Genomic DNA, 21483 nt, shown 5'->3' on the forward strand with positions numbered 1-21483 from the left:
GCAGGGCGCCACACACCAAGCAAAGTTCCCCTCAATATTCTGATATTTGTCAATTCACTATTTTGCATTAAACCCTTCCACTAGTCCTGACTCCTCTCTCATGTGCACAGCTTTATACTTAAATATGCAAAAGTGTGGCTGCATTCATACTAATAACTATGATTTTTTGTTTTCCGTTTTTGTCTTTTTTGCCATCATGTGCTGACAAATTTGCAGACAACAGTGTCAAGTAACATAACAGCCAGCACTGTACTGGTGTTCATGGTCTTTCTGAAAATGTTTTAGTTTTGCATAAACAGGATACATATCTATACACACCTATTAGATCTGGATCACATGCAAAATGAATTTGTATAGTCAAACAAAAAAAAAAGGAAAAATACAAACTAGTGACTTTTAGCTGCAGTCTGCACCTAGTCCAAGTCATCTTCATTTTTTTTTTTTTTAAGTTCATAGGTTCACATTCAAACATTCACATTACATGTATTTGGCGATTTTATTCAAAGCAAAGATCAACATAATCAAGTAAACATCAGTCTGGGAGGCTGTTTGGGAACAAGTGTTACAGGACAAGGCTGCAGAATTTATCAACACAAGTGAAATAGAGCACAGAACAAAATACAATTGAGTTATAATTCCTAAGTCACAACACCTAACAGCCATCAGATAGAAATTCATACAACAGTCTTTCAATGCTTTTTAAATACATTGAACGAGTCAGAATTTTAAATGGAGATGAGCAGCTCATTCCACCAGTCAGAAGCGATACACAAAGAGTGTGAACTAAGGTCTGATGCCACATAGGAAGTAGCATCACCAAACAAACACTGTTCATATATAGACCCGAGCTGGCAATTGGGAGCATAGGACCTCACACGTGTCTCTATATACGCAGGTGGCAGACCTGTTGACTACTCTGTAGCCAAGCATCAAGGATTTGAATTTAATATGTGCTACTATAGGGAGCCAACGTAGTGAGCTGAAAAGAGGAGCAACTGCCAGATATGCCCCATGCATTCTGAATCACCTGCAGTGGCTTGGTGACTCATGCTGGTATCACCTTCCAAGAAAGAACTGCAGTACTTCAGAAGTGACAAGACCAAAGACTGGATCAGGGTTGTGCTCCATACTTTGGTCAGTGAAGGACAGCTGGTCATCATCCACTAGCCCAAGGTTGTGTACTGACTTGGCGGGTTTTAGCAATAGCGAGCTGAGCTTAACAAACATGAGGTGCTGAACAGATGGACAAGCTGGGATAACAAGAAGGCCAGTCTTTGCCAGGTTGAGCTGGGGATGGTGTTCTTTCATTCAGGTTGCAATATCAGTGAGACGTACAGAGAGTCTAGCTGATACGGTGTGGTCCACTGAAGGGAATGTGCATCATCGGTGTAACACTAACAGAAGAAATTGTGGGACAGGATAACAGGTCCTAGTGGGAATGTGTATAGAGATAGATGTTCCTGGAGGCACTCTCATGCTTGTCTGATGCACCTTTGACATCTCTCCTCACCATAACACATGGCAGGCTGTGCCCAAGAGGAAGGACTTAACCCACCTGAGGGCTGTCTCAGTGATGCCATGGCCAGAAACGGTGGCAAGGAGGATGGGGTGCTTGCCTATGTCAGAGAAGAGATATAGCAGGACGAGAACAGATAAGGTCTTTAGCTCTAGCGAGCCATGATGTGTCAACAACTATGAGTAGAGCGGTCTTGATAGAATGGCTCCTGTTGAAGCCAGACTGATTAGGATCAAGCTTCTTAGCAATAATAGCTTACACAGCAGAATATGAAGTGTGGTTCATTAATATGCTACTGTAGGTTATAGGGAGTAAAAGAGAATCTTCCATTATCTAATTACTCACTGTATGTAAAACTTTTATTCAATGAAACAGAAAGAAGTGTACATGTCTCTAGGAGGAAATTTGGCTTTTTACAGAAGCTAATTAAATAAATAAAATATTTAAATAAATACACTATGGGCTGGAGAAAGCCAAGAATGACTAAAAAGAACGGAAACGCCTGCCTTGGCAGGTTCGAACACTTACATAAATTTAAACTTCAATATTAACTTAGTAGGTTTGGCTTTCACATTAAAACCAGACACAAAGCAGGACATAGTGCCATCCCGTCACAGGGTAAACACTCTCTCTCTCACACAAACAGGCCATTTTAGTAATGCCAATCCACTAAACTTGCATGCCTTTGGACTGTGAGAAGAAATGCATATTATAATTATATATATATACATACATATATATATATATATATATATATATATATATATATATATATATACATATATATATATATATATATATATATATATATATATATATATACATATATATATATATATATATATATACATACATATATATATATATATATATATATATATATATATATATATATATATATATATACATACATATATATATATATATATATATATACATATATATATATATATATATATATATATATATATATATATATATATACACACACACACACACACACACACATTAACATCTTATACATTATTATACACACAAAATATTACTTTAAACCAACTTATCTAGGTCTAGGTGTGAGGAAGCTGGGGTCTATCCCCAACAATCCCCGAGTGCAAGGCAAAAACAATCCCTGGGCGAAACCTCAGCCAATCACTGGATGAATGCATGTGTGCACGTGCGTGTGCGCACACACACACACACACACACACACAATCCAAGGCCAATTTAGCAATGGTAATCCACTTAATCTGCTCAGCCTTGGACTGTGGGAGGATACCAGAGCACCCTGAGGAAGCTCATGCACACATGGGGAGAACATACAAACTCTACACAGGGAGCACCTAGGATGTGAACCCTGGTCTCCTTGTTGCAAGGTAAAACCACATGGGTTCAAGTCCATAAAAGTTTCTTCAGGTGCTCTGGCTTTCACCCACAGTGCACAGACTTGCAGGTTAGGAGATGCTAAAAATCACATCCTGATGTGTGTATGCATGTTCACCCTGCAATGGGCTTGCGCCCGGTCTAGGGATTTTCCGTACCCTGTAGCCCAATAATTAATGAAACTGGTTCCAGCTTCCCCGAAACCCTGCTCCATAAAAGCAGTTTTAGAAAAATGAACATAAACAGCATACATAATTTAAACATACGTGTGAATTAAAGTCTTGATAAATTGACGGAGATACCTCAGACAGAACAGTCACTACAATTTAGGGTGAGATTCTCAATGATCTTGCTCAGCGACTGTTGGCTTCCTTTTTCACTTTTTTTAAGGTTGATATGGAAGCATTTAAACTGTAATCGCAGTACTCATCCATGCCAATGTGTCAAAATCTTGACGTGTGTACTCTTCAGGCTTTAGGGACCTGACTTAAACCCTCCATCCCAATTTGTGTTTGTACTGCTGCAAATGCAAACACAATCCAGCCAAAGCTCTGCTCTCAAGCTACAAGTGCCAACAATTTTACCGGATAACTGAAGAGCTTCACAGTTTTCATCCCAGCAGTTTCCTTTAGTAACTCTACCCCTTCAAATCCATAGACTGTTTAAAAATTAGGGAAAACCACAATCCTTTCCTTTCCAAAATCATATCCATTAAACAAAATACAATTCACTTTCGACATAATACTCATAACCTGTAAACTCCAGCTGCATGGGTGCTTACAATATCCCAGGTCCATATTTTAAAAAACCCTCACAGTTACATACCGATTCACTTTAAAAATAAGAACAGCCAAATCCAAGTCAGAAGAATATAAAGAAGAGTCAGAACTGTAGGTAATGTGGCAAAATTGCCAATCCTATTCACTTAATTTCTCAAAAATGTCACAGAGTCAAGACTGAATGGTTCCTACTTTTTACCGTACTACTTGGAAATTTTATTACATGGGTCAATGTGTTTTTTTTGTTTTTTTTTTTAATATAAATACAGTGCCTATAAAAAGTATTTACTCCCCAATAACATTTTATCATTATACAACACTGAATTGCACTGCACAACACTGCAGTGGATTTAATTCAGCTTTTTGACGCCGATCTACATAAAAAGACTAAGAGTCCAAGTGAAAACGGATGTCTGCAAAATGGTCGAAGTTATAAATATAAAACACAAAATAATTGCTTAACTATTCACACCTTCAAGTCAGCATGTACTAGACAATTATTTTGGGTTTTAGATTTGTAATTTGAATCACTTTAAATAGTTTTTTTTCCTGTTGTCCATTGTCAAAAAAAGACAAATTAAGTCAGTGTTGTATAATAAAATGGGAAAACTTACATGGGGTTGAATACTCTTTGTAGGCACTACATCTCAAAAACATCTAATTCTGTAATATATACAACATTGTCTAACCCAAACTTTGTTAACCTCTTATTTCTTAGCCCTCTCTCCCACTTTTGTTGTACCTCAGATTGTCTCATTTCTTATTCTCTTTTTTTTTGTAACTCCACACCTTCATTCAACATTTTAATTCCTGTCACATCCAACTTCTTCCCCTGTGGTCTCTTTGCTGGCCATGTCTCCACTCCATACTTCAGTGGTGGCCTTATCACAGTCTTAAAAATCACTCTGTACACCCAATACCTTTTTTCAGCGACAATGCACTCTGTATCTAACTCTCCATCTTGGGCTACCACTGAACCTAGACATTCAAATTATTTTCAATAGTTTTCCTTGCAAGCTAACTGATGAATCCTAAGCATCATTAAACCTCAAATACCCTATCTTCTTCTTATATATCTTCAACTCTCTATCTTTCTCCTTTCTGGTGTTACATAACACAGTGTCATCAGTAAAAAGCCTACACCATGGGGATTGGTCTTTATCCCACAAGTCAACGTGTCCATAACCAGACCATGGAGGAAGGACTTCAAGAAGATCCCTGGTGTGCAGACCTTTTCTAATTGGGACTTTGTTACCCTAACAATACTTCTAACCTGTGTCCTCACTTCATCATACATGTTCTGGACAGTCCTCACATACTTCTCAGGTACTCATTTGCCTCTCATGAACCTCGAGACCTCTGGACGTGGCACTACTGTATATTCAAATATTTGGTTTTACTCAGTGCTTCTTTATGAGCTGTCTTATTACAAAAATTGCATCATTTGTTCCTCTCCCTGGCATAAAACCAGTCCTCACCTATGGTGGTCTCTTCATTAAGCCTTCTCTCTTATAACCCTTTCCAAAATGTTCGTTATGTGTCTTTATCCATTGATAGGGTCCACAGTCCTGAATGTCTACCTTCTCCTTATACATGGGTACAATCACACGGTTCCTCCAATCATCTGGTATTCTCTTCCATTCACTGATCTTCTGCATTCAATCCCACAATACATTTTCTCTCTCTTCCCCTAAACTGTTCCACGTTTTCACTGGTATTTCATCTGGTCTTGTTGCCTTTCTATTCTTTTCAGTGCCTCTCTTTTACTTCTTCCCTACTTATTCTTGGTACTATACCTTCATTTGGGACTCCATCCCCAAATACCATCCTTGGATTTTCATCATTCAACAGCTTTTCAGAGTACCCCTTCCATCCATTCTTGATTGTACCATGCTTTTTCAAGACGACACCTTGCTCATTTTTCATCTGCTTTATCTGACAAATCATTTCGAACCTTGTGGCTCATTTTTGCTATGCTAAAAACTCTCCCCATTTTGACTTCAGTTTTTCATATACATCTTGCCACTGTCCACGTTGCCCCCTTGTTTGTCTGCCTATGTATTTCTCCATCTTCTTCCCCCCTGGTACCATGTTTTCTTTGCCATCTCCTAAGCCTTCATCACATGCTGCACCTCTCTGTTCCACCACCACTTTGTCGCCCAGATGGTATTCTCCCAGTCATCCTACCTAAAGCCTCTTCACATCCTCTCAATACACCTTTGTCATTCTCCTCCCACCATTCCTCCACACTCTCACAGTACTACACTTCACTTTCTCCCTAAACCTGTTCCTAAGCTCTTCCTCTTTTAATCTCCATCAAGTTATCCTTGGTGCTACCTCTCTGATCTCCCAGTTGTGTTAAGGAGGTGGTCGGCTTAAGTGATGCTGCTTTCCACTGCTGATATCGCCAAGAACCTGAGGAATCTGGAGTTCAGAGTTAATGTCATTGTTGTTGCCATCATTATTGGCCATTACCAAAAACAATTTCAAAATGTATTGGTGGTCGGGTGTGAGACATATTTTGGTGTGAATCTTCTTTAAGAAATAAGTAGCCTAATGGTGGTGGCTATTCATTTGTTTAAAGTCCTTTTTGTAACGGCCAATAATAATAACAATAAAATGTTAACTCTGAACTTCTCAGGTTTCTGGAGACATCTGAGTAAAAGGCAGTGTCACTAGAGCGAACCACCTCCTTGACACAACAAGAAACTTAAAAGGGAAAAAAAAAAAAAAAAAAAAACACACCACACACATCCTGGACAAGTAAATCAATCGCTACATTGTTCCAAATCCTCTTTACAGTTAGAGGATTATAGTGAAAAGAGAAAAAACAAACGTGAAAAAAAAAAATTAGAAGGGAAACGTGGTACATTGCCAAATGTTAAGAACAGGCTTGGCGTCAATACAAGGCGTTTTGTGTAGCATTAGCCTGCTAAGAAAGGAAGGAGCCAGTCCTACAGAGTGCAAAACACAAGAAGGGGAGGCTCCACTTGAAGAAAACGAACCCTGCAGACAATTTCACGCTTCACTTCCACTGTAAAGAGAACTGCATTGGAATTTCATTCCTTCGCAACCAGAATGGATTTTTAAGGATTAACACAGGCACTTATTCAGACAAGATGCTGCATTTTCTTGCCGATTCAAAAGAGTACAATAGCATAAAAGTGTGTGTGTGTGGGGGCGGGGTTGTATATGAAGACGTGAACTCTTTTCGATAGAACAATCTACTCTTGGGGAGATTTCGGCAAAAACATTGACTGAGCAAAAGTAAATGCTACAAATGCAGTGCAAGAAATAAACTGTAATGACAGGGAATCATTTGGGCAGTTCTCAGGACCGAAGTTGAACTAAAAAGTGTGACAAATCCCAAAAACCACCAACAGAAACAGAAACAAAGTCATGCAACCATTTCAAAAAGTGTCTTCAAAAGGTTAAGCAAATACAAAATGACAAAAGGCGAAACTAATTTTGATGTGTCATAAAAGTGTGGCGAAAACAACAACATTCAAAACAAAAGGCAAATTTAATTATGAAACCAATCAAAAAGGAGCATTCCAAAGACAAACATTCAAACACGCAACCATTCTACAAAGCACGTTAAACAGTGAATAGATTTAAAAGTGCAACAAAAATCAGAGGGCATTAAAAAGCCAAAACCCCACCAGAAATACTTTTTTTCTTCCTCAAAACATTTTGAGGATTATGCAGGACAGCTTTCAAACTAAATACAAATATAATTTGACTGACTGTATCCTGTAGCAATTTGTAGAAAAATGAACTTAACTTTTGAATTTAGCATGTTTAATATCACTTAATGATGATGACACATGGCATTAGTTCAGGTTTGCTGCAGATTTGTTTCTTATTCATTTGCATGTTCTCCCCGTGTCGGTCCAAAGACATGAAGGTTAGGTGCATTGGCGATTCTAAATTGTCCCTAGTGTGTGCTTGGTGTGTGTGTGTGTGTGCGTGCCTTGCTGTGGGCTGGCGCCCTGCCCGGGGTTTGTTTCCTGCCTTGCGCCCTGTGTTGGCTAGGATTGGCTCCAGCAGAGCCCCCGTGATACTGTAGTTAGGATATAGGGGGTTGGATAATGGATGGATGGATGGATACTCGGCATCTAATGCTTCTCGTTTTAGTGTTCAACAATAGTCAGGCAGTATTGATGCATTCACAATGGCTGGAAACTCTTTTTGCTTCATTGTAAATGTCCTGGAGAAACCTTTTATCAATTGCATCACTGATTACACCAAAATTAGATTTGAATCTTTAGTGACAAGTCGCAAGCACTTTGTCAAACAGCTGGACATAGACTGGTGCTCTTTAGTTGAGAGGAAAATACTCAAATACATCCTTGAATGCCTTCCATGCAACTTCCTTCGGCCCCACAAGCAGATCTAAAAAGCACTCGTCATCGATGATGGTGTTGGACAACAAAAACTTCCTCCTTAATTTTGGCATCATGGAAACATCTACCTCAAATTCTGAAATCGTTCACCTTCCATATTCATCAGTTTCATTACATTTTTCTTTAGATTAAATTTTATATGAAGAGCAGGCAAAATATCTTTGTTAGGTTGACATGTGGTTTATGCATCAGACCTTTCTGCACTGCTTACAGAATGGCCAATTCTTTTTACTGCCAAGAGACTCTTATCATGGCTGTCCCATTCAGAGTACTGGTTGTATCCTAGTAGCAGTACCACTACATTTAGATCACCAAAGACGTTCCAGATGTAGCTGTTGAAATGTATAATTACACTTCTAGTACAAGAGGAAATCAAAAAAAAAATAAGTGATTGAAAAACTACCGCATGGGAGAAGAAAATATAAAAGGTGACTTTTGCACTCTGAGGGCCAAATACCATTAGACAGCCATGGACACTGTGAGAGGAACTTTAAAGTCACAGTGCTTATAGGGAACTACAAAACACAGCAAGAGAGAAAAGAATGGGAAGTCAAACTCTTGCTAAAATTGAACACATTACAACATGGTTTGAATAGAGACATGGGTCTTATGGCCAGATATGAGGATTGTTTGCATCTCTCTAACCTGTCTACAGACCCACATTGTATGGAAAAACTTCAAAAGACTTTGTTGGACAGTTACCTTATCCAAAGATCTTGACCATACATTGTTCTCCTCTCTTGCTAAATGAACATTAGCCTGAAGAGGTCTAATTTTTTACATTTAAGATGTCTCCCTTGAAGGTTTTCCAATGTTGTTATTTGTCCTAGTGTGTATATAAAACACAGGGAACTTCAGTTTCTGTATTACATCTTGCCTGAAGAAGAAGGGGTCCGAGTTGCTTCGAACATTTGCATATTGTAATCTTTTTAGTTAGCCAACAAAAGGTGTCATTTTGCTTGACTGTTCAAAAGTGTGCAGAAAGCAAAATCTTCATTTTAATTTAAAGACCACATGGCAAAAATCAAAGCCAAACCAACCATCTCAATTTCAACTGGTGTTAAATGTGAAACAAATTTAAAAGGCAACCAAATCTAAAAGTAGAGCTAAATCTACACATCAGTCAAGGAAAAAAAAAATGCAAATTTAAAAACGTGCAACAGCTCCAAAGGAGATTCTGCAGCAAAACCATGTAAACTAAAAAACACACAACTAGCAAATCTGCAGGTGCAGACTTAAGGTGGATGTGACTGTGAAACAAATGTTAAAAGCTCAACAACTCCAAAATGATGTGCTAATGCAGGGATCAGGATTGCATTCCTTTCGCCTTCTTAATTAGCTACCCGTTACTGCTTTTAATGGAACATATGTACTTGCCACTTGGAAGACATAATTAAATAAAAAAAAAAATGCAAAATCAACAGCGGGAATTAGCTTCTAATTAAATTGATTGCTACAAAATAATAATTTGCAGTCCTCCAAGAAATATTTTTGAGACTCCTGTATTCGAGCTTGGCAGTGCACATAGTCTCTAATGTCAGACATTTCTAAAACTGCGTGTTTTCTTTTCCTGAGACTGTCATCCAAATCAGTTTTGTAACTATAGGCAGGCCAGTTGCACCAGGGCCCATGGGGCTGAAGGGCCTATGGTAACTGCATGGTTGTTTTTTCACAAGGCTTTATTATTAACATGCTTGCCTGACATCTGAATCGAAAGGTTAATGGTGTTATCATTCCCACAACTCCATAAAGCTTAATTGTGAAGATTGACCTTTTAAGCAGCTTATACAGGTGGATTTAACTTCATTTCAAAAGGAGGTTTTTTTTGCATAAGAGTCCATAAAATTCTAGTTATTACACTGATCTAAATGTTTCTTGAGCTCAGTATTTTAACTACATTCTAGTTAGCAATAAAGAAATAAAAGCGAGGGAGTAATGGGCGGCACAGCGGCAGCACTGCTGACTCACAGCATGTAGAACAGGGTTTGTATCCCTGGTTCTCCCTGTATGGAGTCTGCATGGGCTTACTCCAGGTGCTCTGGTTTCGTCCCACTGTCCAAAGACATGCAGGTTAGGTGAGTCAGTGACACTAAATTGGCCATGGGAGTGGGAGTGGGGTGTGTGTACAGTATGTTGGTTCTGCGATGGAGAGGGTTTATTCCTGCCTTGTGACCTATGCTGGTTGAGACAGACTCCAGGCTCCCTCCATAACCCTGGTCTGGACTGACTGAGTTAGAAAATGACAGGACGTCTTGAAAAACATTTTCATTAGCGACATTACTCAGTTAAGAATTAAGAAAGCTGCAAGAATTCAGTTTGAAACCCTTACTCTATAGCAGGGGTCCTCAATCACAGTCCTGGAGGGCCGCAGTGGCTGCAGGGTTTTTTTTCTAACCAAATTGCTTAATTAGAAGGCAATTCTTGCCAAGAATTTGATTTCATGGCTTGTTAGTGCTTTAACTCTGCCATGTCAGGTAATTCTCATATCCTAGATAATTTTCCCCTTTCTAAGGATAACATCCAAATGATTTGGAGGATAAAATGGATGAGTAATTCTCAGTCCTTCACTTTTTTCGCTTCACTTTCCTTCCAAGTATTTAATTAAACCCAATAGTGCATGATAAATACATACCAGTGTAAATAGTAACAAGGTAAATGAAGAAATGCTGGTTTCTTTTGTCATTTACCTGTTATTGCGAAGTAGTAACAATTAAAAAAACCAAGAATACAGCTGTTTAAGAATAAATTAAGCAATAAGGTTCAAAATTTTAATGAGTGAGACAACTAAAGTGAAGCAGAAGTGTTACTTGAGCAATAGGTGCTTCTTTTTAAACACTTGGGTTGGAGCAAAAACCTGCAGCCACTGTGGCCCTCCAGGACCGTGATTGAGGACCCCTGCTCTAAAGGAAGACATTTTTTTTTTTTAATGTAACAAATTCAAGGAATAACCCTTCATTACTACATTGGTTCCAAAGTTCTTGGAGGAGTCCTTAAAGTTTTTTGTTTTTTATCATTACTCATAAAGTGTAGTTTGTAGTGATAGAAAGGAAAAAAATCCATGAGAAAAAAGAAATAATCTTATATTACTAGTGTTGTATAATCCACATGTCACTTATCTAGTCGTGTGCTCAAAATGCATTACACATTACTCTTCAAGGTGTAGTGTTGGTAGCTGTGGCTGCCTTTTATAGTTCATACTTTTTTCCCCCTTTTTTGGAGAAACTCTCAGGATTATCACTCTGTTTATTATCACGATCTGGCCTCTGCTTTGTTACTATGAACTTTAATTTTTATTGCTTCTGTCAGATGCAGACCAAAGTAATTGTGCCATCTCAACTGCCATCTAGATAAGCTGTGAACTTTAAAGTTGTCACAGAGTGAATGAAAAGGATCAGAAGGCTACTCTTAGACTCTGTGAACATAAAGTGAAATATATTTAATATTTCCATACTCAGCAGGTAGCATTACTATAATGTGCAACAGGCACTGTTGATCGAAGAAGCAGCCCAACCAAAGCTGGAAAGAGTGAAGATTCCTGGGAAGGATAAAGATGGGACGAAAATGACTCAGAACCGGCCCGTCTCCATAAATGTGGGATGTTTGATCACTTTTAAAGAATTTGGATGAACTTTTACATCTCATGGCAAGTCACATGGAGCTCAGGTACTATTTTTTTTTTTTTTTAAATTGTGGAGATTCGGCTTAAACTTCTTACTTATGATGCTGTTTTAATGCTAGATGGGCTTCAAAACGAGAAATGAGTAACTGGATATGAGCAAGTAATGGTTAAACGCAATCACATTACAATTAAAACTAAAATGTGTTATCCACTCATTGAAATATTGACTGACCTCGTTCACATTACAGCCCAAGGAGATAAATTTAATCAGGATGATGCAACTTACTAGTAGCTCAAGAACAGAAGTGAATCTCTCTCTGTACTTATATCCCAATGAGCCGATTAGTCTGACCCTAGGAGGTTTATGGATGTGGTAGGAGAGGACATGCAGGTGGTGGGTGTAATGGAGCAAGATGCAGAGGACAGGAAAATATGGAAAAAAGATGATCTGCTGTGGCGGCCCCTAAACGGCAGCAGCTGAAAGAAGAACAAGAAAGCTGGTGACTTAAACCCTTGTAGACGATTGTCTTGAAATCGCTTCAAACCACTTCCGGCCTGAATGCAGCTGAGGTGGCATATGTATCCCGCCAACACTGGTTGATGTGTATTCGATAAGTACGAAGGATCGTATTAGAAGCACTGGTCATGCCATCTTGCAGTCCTAGTGGAAACTACAGCCACCTGATGGAAGCGAAGTTTTGGTGTGGCCGTGCACATAGATTTTGACTGCTAATTTTGAGAAATTGTACCAAGATACAAATACGTACCAGCTTATTGTTTGCTTGTGTGCCATATTCAGATTAACAATCTCCACTTAATTTAGCATTTGCTTGAAGCAAAAACACAAATAATTTTTTTTTTATATATATATATAATTGTAAATAAATTTAGGCAACAAGAGGTTAATGGGGACATCACAACAAACAAACTGCAATGAGCAGGTTGGATTTGTGGACACAACAAGCTGGACCGGTCTAGTTGAACGTCAGTGCCTTTAAATTAAAGCCTGCAGTACAACTGAGCAGATCTGACCGCCTCTTACTGCCTTCTACAAGCTTCTGATCAACAGATCTCATTCAAGCCAGAAGTTTGTATAGGCGTCTTTGTTTTCATACGATACTTTTATTGAACTTCTGTAACTAAGCATTTTATTACAAAGTATACATTGTAAGTTATGGCAAATTACATTCAATTCATTTTGATAAAATATTGTTAAATGGATACTTCCAGAAAAAGGAAAAAAAAAAAGAAAGAAAAATCAGCACACATCATAAACAGTAAATGCCAAGTCCATTTAGGATTGCTTACTGCTGAAGATAAGACCATTTGACCAGTAATGTCTACGGTGGCTGCAGGTATTCATTCATGCCACTTTCTCTATTACTAACCAATTACTAATGATTAAAGAACATACTGTGTTGTCTTGGTTTTACTTGACTTGTACAGTATTTAAAATTGTGTAATGTCATCTTTCATGAGCATTCAAACAATAATGAGATGTAAAATGAGCCAAAATGTAACGGGCAAACTTCAATTTCATTTGCACTTGTCCTTCATTCAATCTCTCTTTGTGGTTTGGGGATGGAAAATAAAAATAAAAAAAAAAAATACGGACCTGCTCTAACTCAAAATATCTGGATGGATAATCTCTTTGGCGCAGGAAATGAGAATTAGAAATGACTGATAAGTTAGAATCAAAATACTAACAAGCCAATATGTTAAAGTCATTAACAGCTAAATAGGAAAGTGGTTGGAATGACAATGGTGACCCTCAATTAGAAACCCCTGAATTAGGTGGTTACTTTGTTTTCTCTCTCTTTGTTTGGCTGCCAATTAAGGTAAAAAAAACAACAAAAAACAACCATTAAGGCAGTCAATCAAAATAAAGATTATTATGGTAAATTAGCAGCTGTAACAGGTTACCCATTTTAAAAAAAAAAATCAAAAAAGTGTCTGGTGCAAAAATCTGCAGCCATAGCAGCCTTCTAGGATCACAGCTTGACACGCCTGCTCTCGACCAAATAATGAGGGGAAGAAGCAGATCTTCAATATAAAAAGCAAATACTTTTTTTTTTTTATTTTATTTTTGCTCATGCTGTTGGCGTTCCTCTCTCGGGTAAGGGTAGAATTCTGTTTTGTTACATTAGACTTGATTGTATAAAATATTATTTTGCTCCTATCTTCTTCTTCTAACTCTTTCGGCTGCTCCAGTTAGGGGTTGCCACAGCGGATCATCTTCTTTCATATCTTTCTGTCCTCGTCATCTTGCTCCGTCACCCCCATCACCTGCATGTCCTCTCTCACCACATCCATAAACCTTCTCATTGGGCCTTCCTCTTTTCCTTTTCCCTGGCAGCTCTATCCTTAACATCCTTTTCCCAATATACCCCTCATCTCTCCTCTGCACATGTCCAAACCAGCGCAATCTCGCCTCTCCGACTTTGTCTCCCAACCGTCCAACTTGAGCTGACCCTCTAATGTCCTCATTTCTAATCCTGTCCATCCTTGTCACACCCAATGCAAATCTTAGCATCTTTAACTCTGCCACCTCCAGCTCTGTCTCCTGCCCATATAACAAAGCTGGTCTCACTACAAATAAAAAAGCAACCCTGATGTTTATGATGTGGGCCGATTTTTTTTTTTTTTGGGAAGTATCTATTTAACAATAGATAAAAATGCAAGCATTTTCAACATTTTTCGCATATAACTGACATGTGGATTATGCAGCACAACTAAAAAGATTTGTCCTTTTATTCTTGGAAATTTTTCAGTTTGTTTGTACAGCATTAGTCAACTTTGGCTTGTATTATATCATTTTTTGTCTGCATTCTGCTTAAACATTCATGGCCATAACTATAAACTACAGTAGCATGACACAGAGTGACAAAAGTCTAGAAACACCCAGAAAATGTTCCATCTTTTGATGGAAATTGATACTAAAAATATAGCCAAGACACGACTAATATTGCTAGTGATGGATTTTAATTTATTAGTCACATGACTACAAAGCCCCATTTTCAGCAGCTGTTCCTTCAGTGTCCCAACGGTCAACGCACTAAGCTTAGACGTGAACTTTCTAAATGCTAAAACGTTATTATAGAAGCCTTAATTGCATTAGCACTGCTGAAAACTGTTAATTCTGTTCACTTGGTTTTCAAGGTACTGGCACTCAAACTTAAATTCTGGGTTCAGAAATGGCCAAAATGAAACCTCATTCTCAAAACACGTCAGTCTATTTCTTTTTTTCCCCGCACAAAGAAGGTTATTCCATGGAAATGGTTGCCAAGAAACTGAACACTTCATAAAAAAGGTGTCTATTGTTTCTAGAGGACTAATTGAATCTAACCAGGATAGAAAAAGGGGAAGGCCGAGACACACAACTGCACATGAGGATAAGGACATTAGAATGTGCGAAACAAAACACCTCATAGTCCTCGGTAGGCTTCTTCCTTAAATACATGGCAAATACAAGTGTCGTCAGCAACAGAGAAAAGACAATTCCAGGATGCTGGCCTAAGAGGCAGTGATTCAAAGAAAGAGCCATATCTTTTGGAAAAGGCAGAAGAACACAGACATTGGACAGAAGATGACTGGAGAAGAGTACTATGGTCACCATCCTGGAGTCATCTTTTCTTTTTGTAGATTACACTGCTATTTAGTGTGCATTAAAGTAAGAAGTTAACAAAGGGCCTGTAGGGGTTTATTTCTCACATTGATGCTCTTCTCTTCTTTATGCCATTGTGCATCTGGACCTTCTCTTGCTTTTTCTATCCTGGTTATATCCAGTCTGCCCTGTTCAAGACAGCAGTAGACATCTTTGCTGAGAAACTGAAGATTTCATATACATATATATATATATATATATATACAGTCATGTGAAAACATTAGGACACCCTTTGAAAGCATGTGGTTTTTGTAACATTTTTAATAAATGGTTATTTCATCTCCGTTTCAACAATACAGAGAGATTAAAGTAATCCAACTAAACAAAGAAAACTGAAGAAAAGTCTTTTCAAGATCTTCTGTAAATGTCATTCTACAAAAATGCCTATTCTAACTGAGGAAAAGATAGGACACCCTCACATGTATTCCCTCTTAAATTGGCTCAGATCTCACACAGGTATATCACACCAGGTGCACATAATTAGTAGATCGTTACTCTGCATGTTGAATGAGGCTTGCCCTATTTAAACCTCAGACATTTAGTTTGGTGTGCTCCTGACTGTTGAAGTGAGAGTGAGCACCATGGTGAGAACAAAAGAGCTGTCAGAGGACTTCAGAAAAGATTGTAGCAGCCTATGAGTCTGGGAAGGGATTTAAAAGATCTCAAAAGATTTTGAAATCAGCCATTCCACTGTCCGGAAGATAGTCTACAAGTGGAGGGCTTTCAAAACAACTGCCAACATGCCCAGGACTGGTCGCCCCAGCAAGTTCACCCCAAGAGCAGACCGCAAGATGCTAAAAGAGGTCTCCAAAACCCTAAAGTGTCATCTCGAGAACTACAGCAGGCTCTGGCTACTGTTGATGTAGAAGTACATGCCTCTACAATCAGAAAGAGACTGTACAAGTTTAACTTGCATGGGAGGTGTGCAAGGAGGAAACCTTTGCTTTCCAAGAGAAACATCGAGGCCAGACTGACATTTGCCAGAGATAAAGTTGACAAAGACCAGGACTTCTGGAATAATGTTCTTTGGACAGATGAGTCCAAAATTGAATTATTTGGACACAACAGCAGAGGACATGTTTCGAAAACCAAACACAGCATTCCAAGAAAAGAACCTCATACCAACTGTGAAGCATGGAGGTGGAAGTGTCATGGTTTGGGGCTGCTTTGCTGCAGCAGGACCTGGTCAGCTCACCATCATAGAATCCACGATGAATTCTACTGTGTATCAGAAGGTGCTTGAAGAACATGTGAGACCATCAGTTAGAAAATTAAAGCTGAAGCGGAACTGGACCATGCAACATGACAATGACCCAAAACATACTAGTAAATCAACCAAAGATTGGCTGAAAAAGAAGAAATGGAGAGTCCTGGAATGGCCAAGTCAAAGTCCAGATTTGAATCCCATTGAGATGCTGTGGGGTGACTTGAAAAGGGCTAAATACGTGCAAGAAACCCTCAAACATCTCACAGCTGAAAAAGTTCTGCATTGAGGAGTGGGGTAAAATTTCCTCAGACCGATGTCGAAGACTGGTAGATGGCTACAAGAACCGTCTCACTGCAGTTATTTCAGCCAAAGGAGGTAACACTCGCTATTAGGGGCAAGGGTGTCCTATCTTTTCCTCAGTTAGAATAGGCATTTTTGTAGAATGACATTTACAGAAGATCTTGAAAAGACTTTTCTTCAGTTTTCTTTGTTTAGTTGGATTACTTTAATCTCTGTATTGTTGAAACGGAGATGAAATAACCATTTATTAAAAATGTTACAAAAACCACATGCTTTCAAAGGGTGTCCTAATGTTTTCACATGACAGTATGTATTTGGTCAAATGCTATAGCCTTCATTCTGCACAGAAAAAAAATTCAGACGTGAGCGTCAGTCGGCTTTGCACCCTCGGAACCAAGTTACCCAAATAATTCTAACATTTTAGTAATTATTTATAGCTCTGATGCTGATCTTTCTGATCATAAAACAAGTCATTACGATAGCAATCAACGAAAAAAATTCATAATTAATTGCGGAATTACAGTATTTCAGGGCTCCTCTAAAACACCTCTTTCTCTTGCACGATTTGGCTCAAAAACGAATCAGCACATCGTCATCTCATAACAGGCTTAAGTTTTGAGTTGGGTATTTTTCTGTCCAGCCATTTTAGCTCTAGACCATCCGCAAGATCATGGGACACACAGACAGACACACACTCATCTAAGATATCGAGGTTTTCGGTATCAGGGAACCCTAAAATATCGAGATCCGTCGAAAACAGGAGATCGAAATTTGACGAATTTAAAGCTTTCGCTCCTCCCCCATAGACCAAAACCACACACAACAGAGCGACGTGTGTCTTAAGAATTTGGTTTAATTTTGGCTATTTCTGAACCCAGAATTGAACTTTAGGAATGTTAGTACCTTGCAACCCAATCAACACGATAACAGACTTCTGTGGTGTTAATACAATGAAAGGTTTCTCTAATAACTAATTAAAGGATAAGCTATGGGAGTTTACCATTAGGACACTAAATAAACACACTTTTTTGTATTTCCCCAATTAGCCTCTCTCATCTATTACTCTAAATGAATGGTTGCTGAAAATAGGGATTTGCAGTCACATGAATAATAAATTTAAAATATGTCGTTTCAAGCAGTAACAGCCTAGTGATGTCTTGGCTGCATTTTTAAATCAATTTAATTGATAAAAAGACCCCCATTTCTAATCAAAAACCATGAACATTTTTGGGTGTATCCCATGTTTTGATTGCTAGTGCAAAACAAATGGAAAAAAGTGAGTCAGATGATGAATACATTCGCGAGGAGCAAACTCTGTAGCTGCAGCAGGATATTCAAAAAGGCGAACAACTGTGAACATTATTAAAGAGTGAAGAAAGTTAAATTGCAACTTCTTCTTCCCACTTCCTTGTGACGGTCACGCTTTATAGGACCTGGCGTGATTTTTGTCGGCCGGAACGCAAATTAAATGGCAACAAATCCACACAATAAAGCAAAACATTAACATGTTTAAAAAAAAACCAATTGACCTTTCAAAAGCAAAACTTAATGCGTTGCCTTGCCTGGAGGATCATTTACGTACTGAAAAGGGAGTTCAGCGCGGCGACTGCTAATCCGGTAACTGCTACGTTTTTTGTGAGCCCCCCGAGCAGCGCGGTGGCAGAGACTCCAGCATGAAGAATGCACGACAAGCCGAGGCTTGAACCGCTGCTTTTTAGCATGCACACTTTAGTTAGGAATACCGTATCCGATCACCAAAAGTTAGACATGGAGTGTAATTAAAAAGTCAGAGAAATCAATGCGAAGGTTATGTCGCAGCAAGTATCGTAGAATCGCCCACACTATAACCCAACGTGAGTGAAGCGGGTGAGCCCCGGGGGGCAGGTGCCTCGGGCTTGTCTTTTGACACGGCGTTCGGTTGGTTTCGAAGCGGCTTTTACCCGTCGCCAGCAAAGAATACGAATTGAAGAACCGCACAGCAAAAGTAAACCATGTAGAATCCTGCGATGATTTAACAGAAAACAAAATGTTAGAAACACAAGTTAATAATTGCCTTGCGGAAACTCAAAACAGCCCTCCTCTCCATGGTGAACAGCATGCAGATTTAACCAAACAAAGCTGGAAACGAGTCGCAAGGAAAAAGTACAAATAACACAAAACGACTTACCGAGGTTTTTCACCAGCGCCAACGAGTCCGGAGAGGCGATAGTGCCCATAAAGAAAACTTGAAATTGTCACCAGTACAACGACAGCAAAGCAGGAAGCCTTCCCTTTACAAAGCCTCCAGGAAACGCCGTTCATTGTGTGCGAGTGGTAACAAGTGGCGGGGCTCAGAGGGCGCCACTACAGTCCATGCCCGCCCGCGCTATCTCTCTGTCGGCCAGTCCGGGACCTCGCACTTTGTCCAGGCAAGGCGCGCGACTTGAGCACTAGCGGGCGATCCGGCTGAAGAAGGTAAAACGTTTGCGCCTGGGGAGATTGACATGTAACGCTTTAAAAATAGGCGGTTTCTGGCAAGAAAGAAAAGCATGGACTTCACTCCCACCTGTCAGCTGTACGAAGTGTTTGTCGCTAGCCTGGGCGGAGATAGATGACCTGCCCTTCAGGAGCGTCGCGCCACGCCACATCGGCTGTCAGGGTTACGATGTTACGGTGTTGCTTGTAAGTTCGGAACTAAATGACTTCGTTTTTTAGACTTTTTTTACATATCGCGGAAAACCTGTATAGTGCTTGATTTTTTTGGGGGGGGACGCTTAAGAGGCGTGGCTATGTAAAACAAGTGGGCGTGACTCTCAAGAGGCTGAAAGCATGCCGCTTTGGGTGTGGTTTTGTTTTATGATCTTTGCGATTTGGGAGGAAAAAATCAGTCTGCAATTTAAAAGTAATGGATTAATTAATTGTCCACAAAAACAAAAAAGTCATCGCCCCATCAAAGATTTAATGTGTTTCTTAACGATTTTGAGGGTGCCTAGAGTCCAAATCTGCCAAATAAGAACTATTCTATCACAATCAGATTTTGATAGATGTAAATTTAAAATAATGTAAAAACGCTATTTTAGAGACAAAGCTAATATATTTTTCGGTTAATTGTTTACACTTCAAACAGTTTTGAATTACACATATTATATCGCGATAAGTCAACGCTTTTGGTGATGTATTTGATCCAGATAGCAGCTCAGCCCTAAACCGCCTGCGAACACCTTCCTCGATATTGATCGATTAAATAACAGTATTAAGATAATATCAACAAAACGACAAAGAGCAACAGCGGAGAACAAATGTATTAAAACAATTATATAAAATGTCAGCAATTAAATAATGGTACCAACACATACAGTACACATAAGGCTGGATTAACCATTAAGCAAAATAAGAACGTGTTTAGGGCATCAAGGGAACCGGGATCACCACAGAAATTTTCTGTTGCCGGTGTTATATCAAACCACGCAACCCACCGAAATGTGCCCGAAAGCTGTTCTGCGCACGCGCAGTATACATTTCATGGTACGCTTCAGTCTTATCACTCCTTAACCTCTGTGTGCTTAAACCAGAGGCGGCCGTAGGAGTACGAGTGTCATATGCGGGGCTGAGAGACATAAGTGTAGGCTATATACCGTACCGCCACGCTCACGGGCTTGTCCGCCTCTAATGCTGCACACCTTATTATTGTTAAAAACATGGTGCCTTATTCCGAAGAAATCCACCACGTACCGTATTTCAGTCTATAACGGATTTGAATGTCTTGCAGAGGCCCCGCATATTTGTATGATGAGCTGACGGTGACAAAAGAATCTCCTATCGCGGGGCTCCCCTCAGGCTTGGGGCCTGGGGCTATCGCCCTAGTCGCCACCCCCAAAGGCCGCCTCTGCTTAAACTGAAAGGGTTCAGCTCTTTTAATCGTAACTTATAACTCATTCTCTGCAGTCCTGGAATCATCTTAATCACTCTGTTCTGGACTTTTTCTAGTGCTGATGTGTCTTTTTTGTAGCTTGGAGACTAAAACTGCACTCAGTACTTTTCACCAGTGCGTTATAAAGCTTAAACAGAACCTCTTTGGACTTGTGCTTTACAGATCAGGGCGCTATATAACCAATCATTCTGTTAGTCTACTTTTAGGCTTCAGAACACTGTCCGGCAGTTGAAATTGTTAAGTCCGCTGCGACTCCTAAATCCTTCTCAAAAGCAGCACCTTTAATTGTCAGATCAACCCATTGTGTATTAAAAATGTGTAGCGAATACTTGATTTTGGGGTGTTTCCATCTCAAATAACGGTAAGAAAAGGGAAAACTGCTATTTTGCACCTCAAAATATGCTTCAAGTAATATTCTGAGGACAAAAAATATGTTTGCCATAAAATAAATATAATTTTTTTTTCAAAATAGAATTTTTCCCCTGAACCTCGATTATCTTGTGGAAATGCTTTGTGGTTGACAAATTACAATTTCAGAAATTAACTCAGTACACCTAAATCTTTAAAGTACAATGATAGTTTTGGGTCGGCAGATTTTGGTGCAGACCTGGAATTTATAATCAGAACAAGGGAGGAACAAACACTGCCCCTTTATGCACCACACACATATGCACCAATGTCTACCCCCCGCTACATGAACAC

The 21483-nt window shown here is 39.2% G+C and overlaps 1 protein-coding gene across 2 annotated transcripts in view; it reads right to left on the reverse strand.

Annotated features, from left to right (window-relative positions):
• Positions 1-19619, reverse strand: part of st6galnac2 (ST6 (alpha-N-acetyl-neuraminyl-2,3-beta-galactosyl-1,3)-N-acetylgalactosaminide alpha-2,6-sialyltransferase 2) — a 45263-nt gene extending 25644 nt beyond the window's left edge. Inside the window, exons 1-2 of one of the 2 annotated variants that reach the window (XM_039739606.1) lie at positions 19417-19619; positions 19039-19340 (exon numbers count right to left, since the gene is read on the reverse strand). In XM_039739606.1, coding sequence (XP_039595540.1) covers positions 19039-19172 — 134 coding nt within the window. In that variant the 5' untranslated portion in view covers positions 19173-19340; positions 19417-19619. Of the gene's footprint in view, positions 1-19038 lie in introns of both variants that reach the window. The other variant, XM_039739605.1, reaches the window with a different exon arrangement.
• Positions 19620-21483: the final 1864 nt, after the last annotated feature.

Source organism: Polypterus senegalus, chromosome 17 (genome assembly GCF_016835505.1).
Source record: "Polypterus senegalus isolate Bchr_013 chromosome 17, ASM1683550v1, whole genome shotgun sequence".
Lineage (NCBI taxonomy): Eukaryota > Metazoa > Chordata > Cladistia > Polypteriformes > Polypteridae > Polypterus > Polypterus senegalus.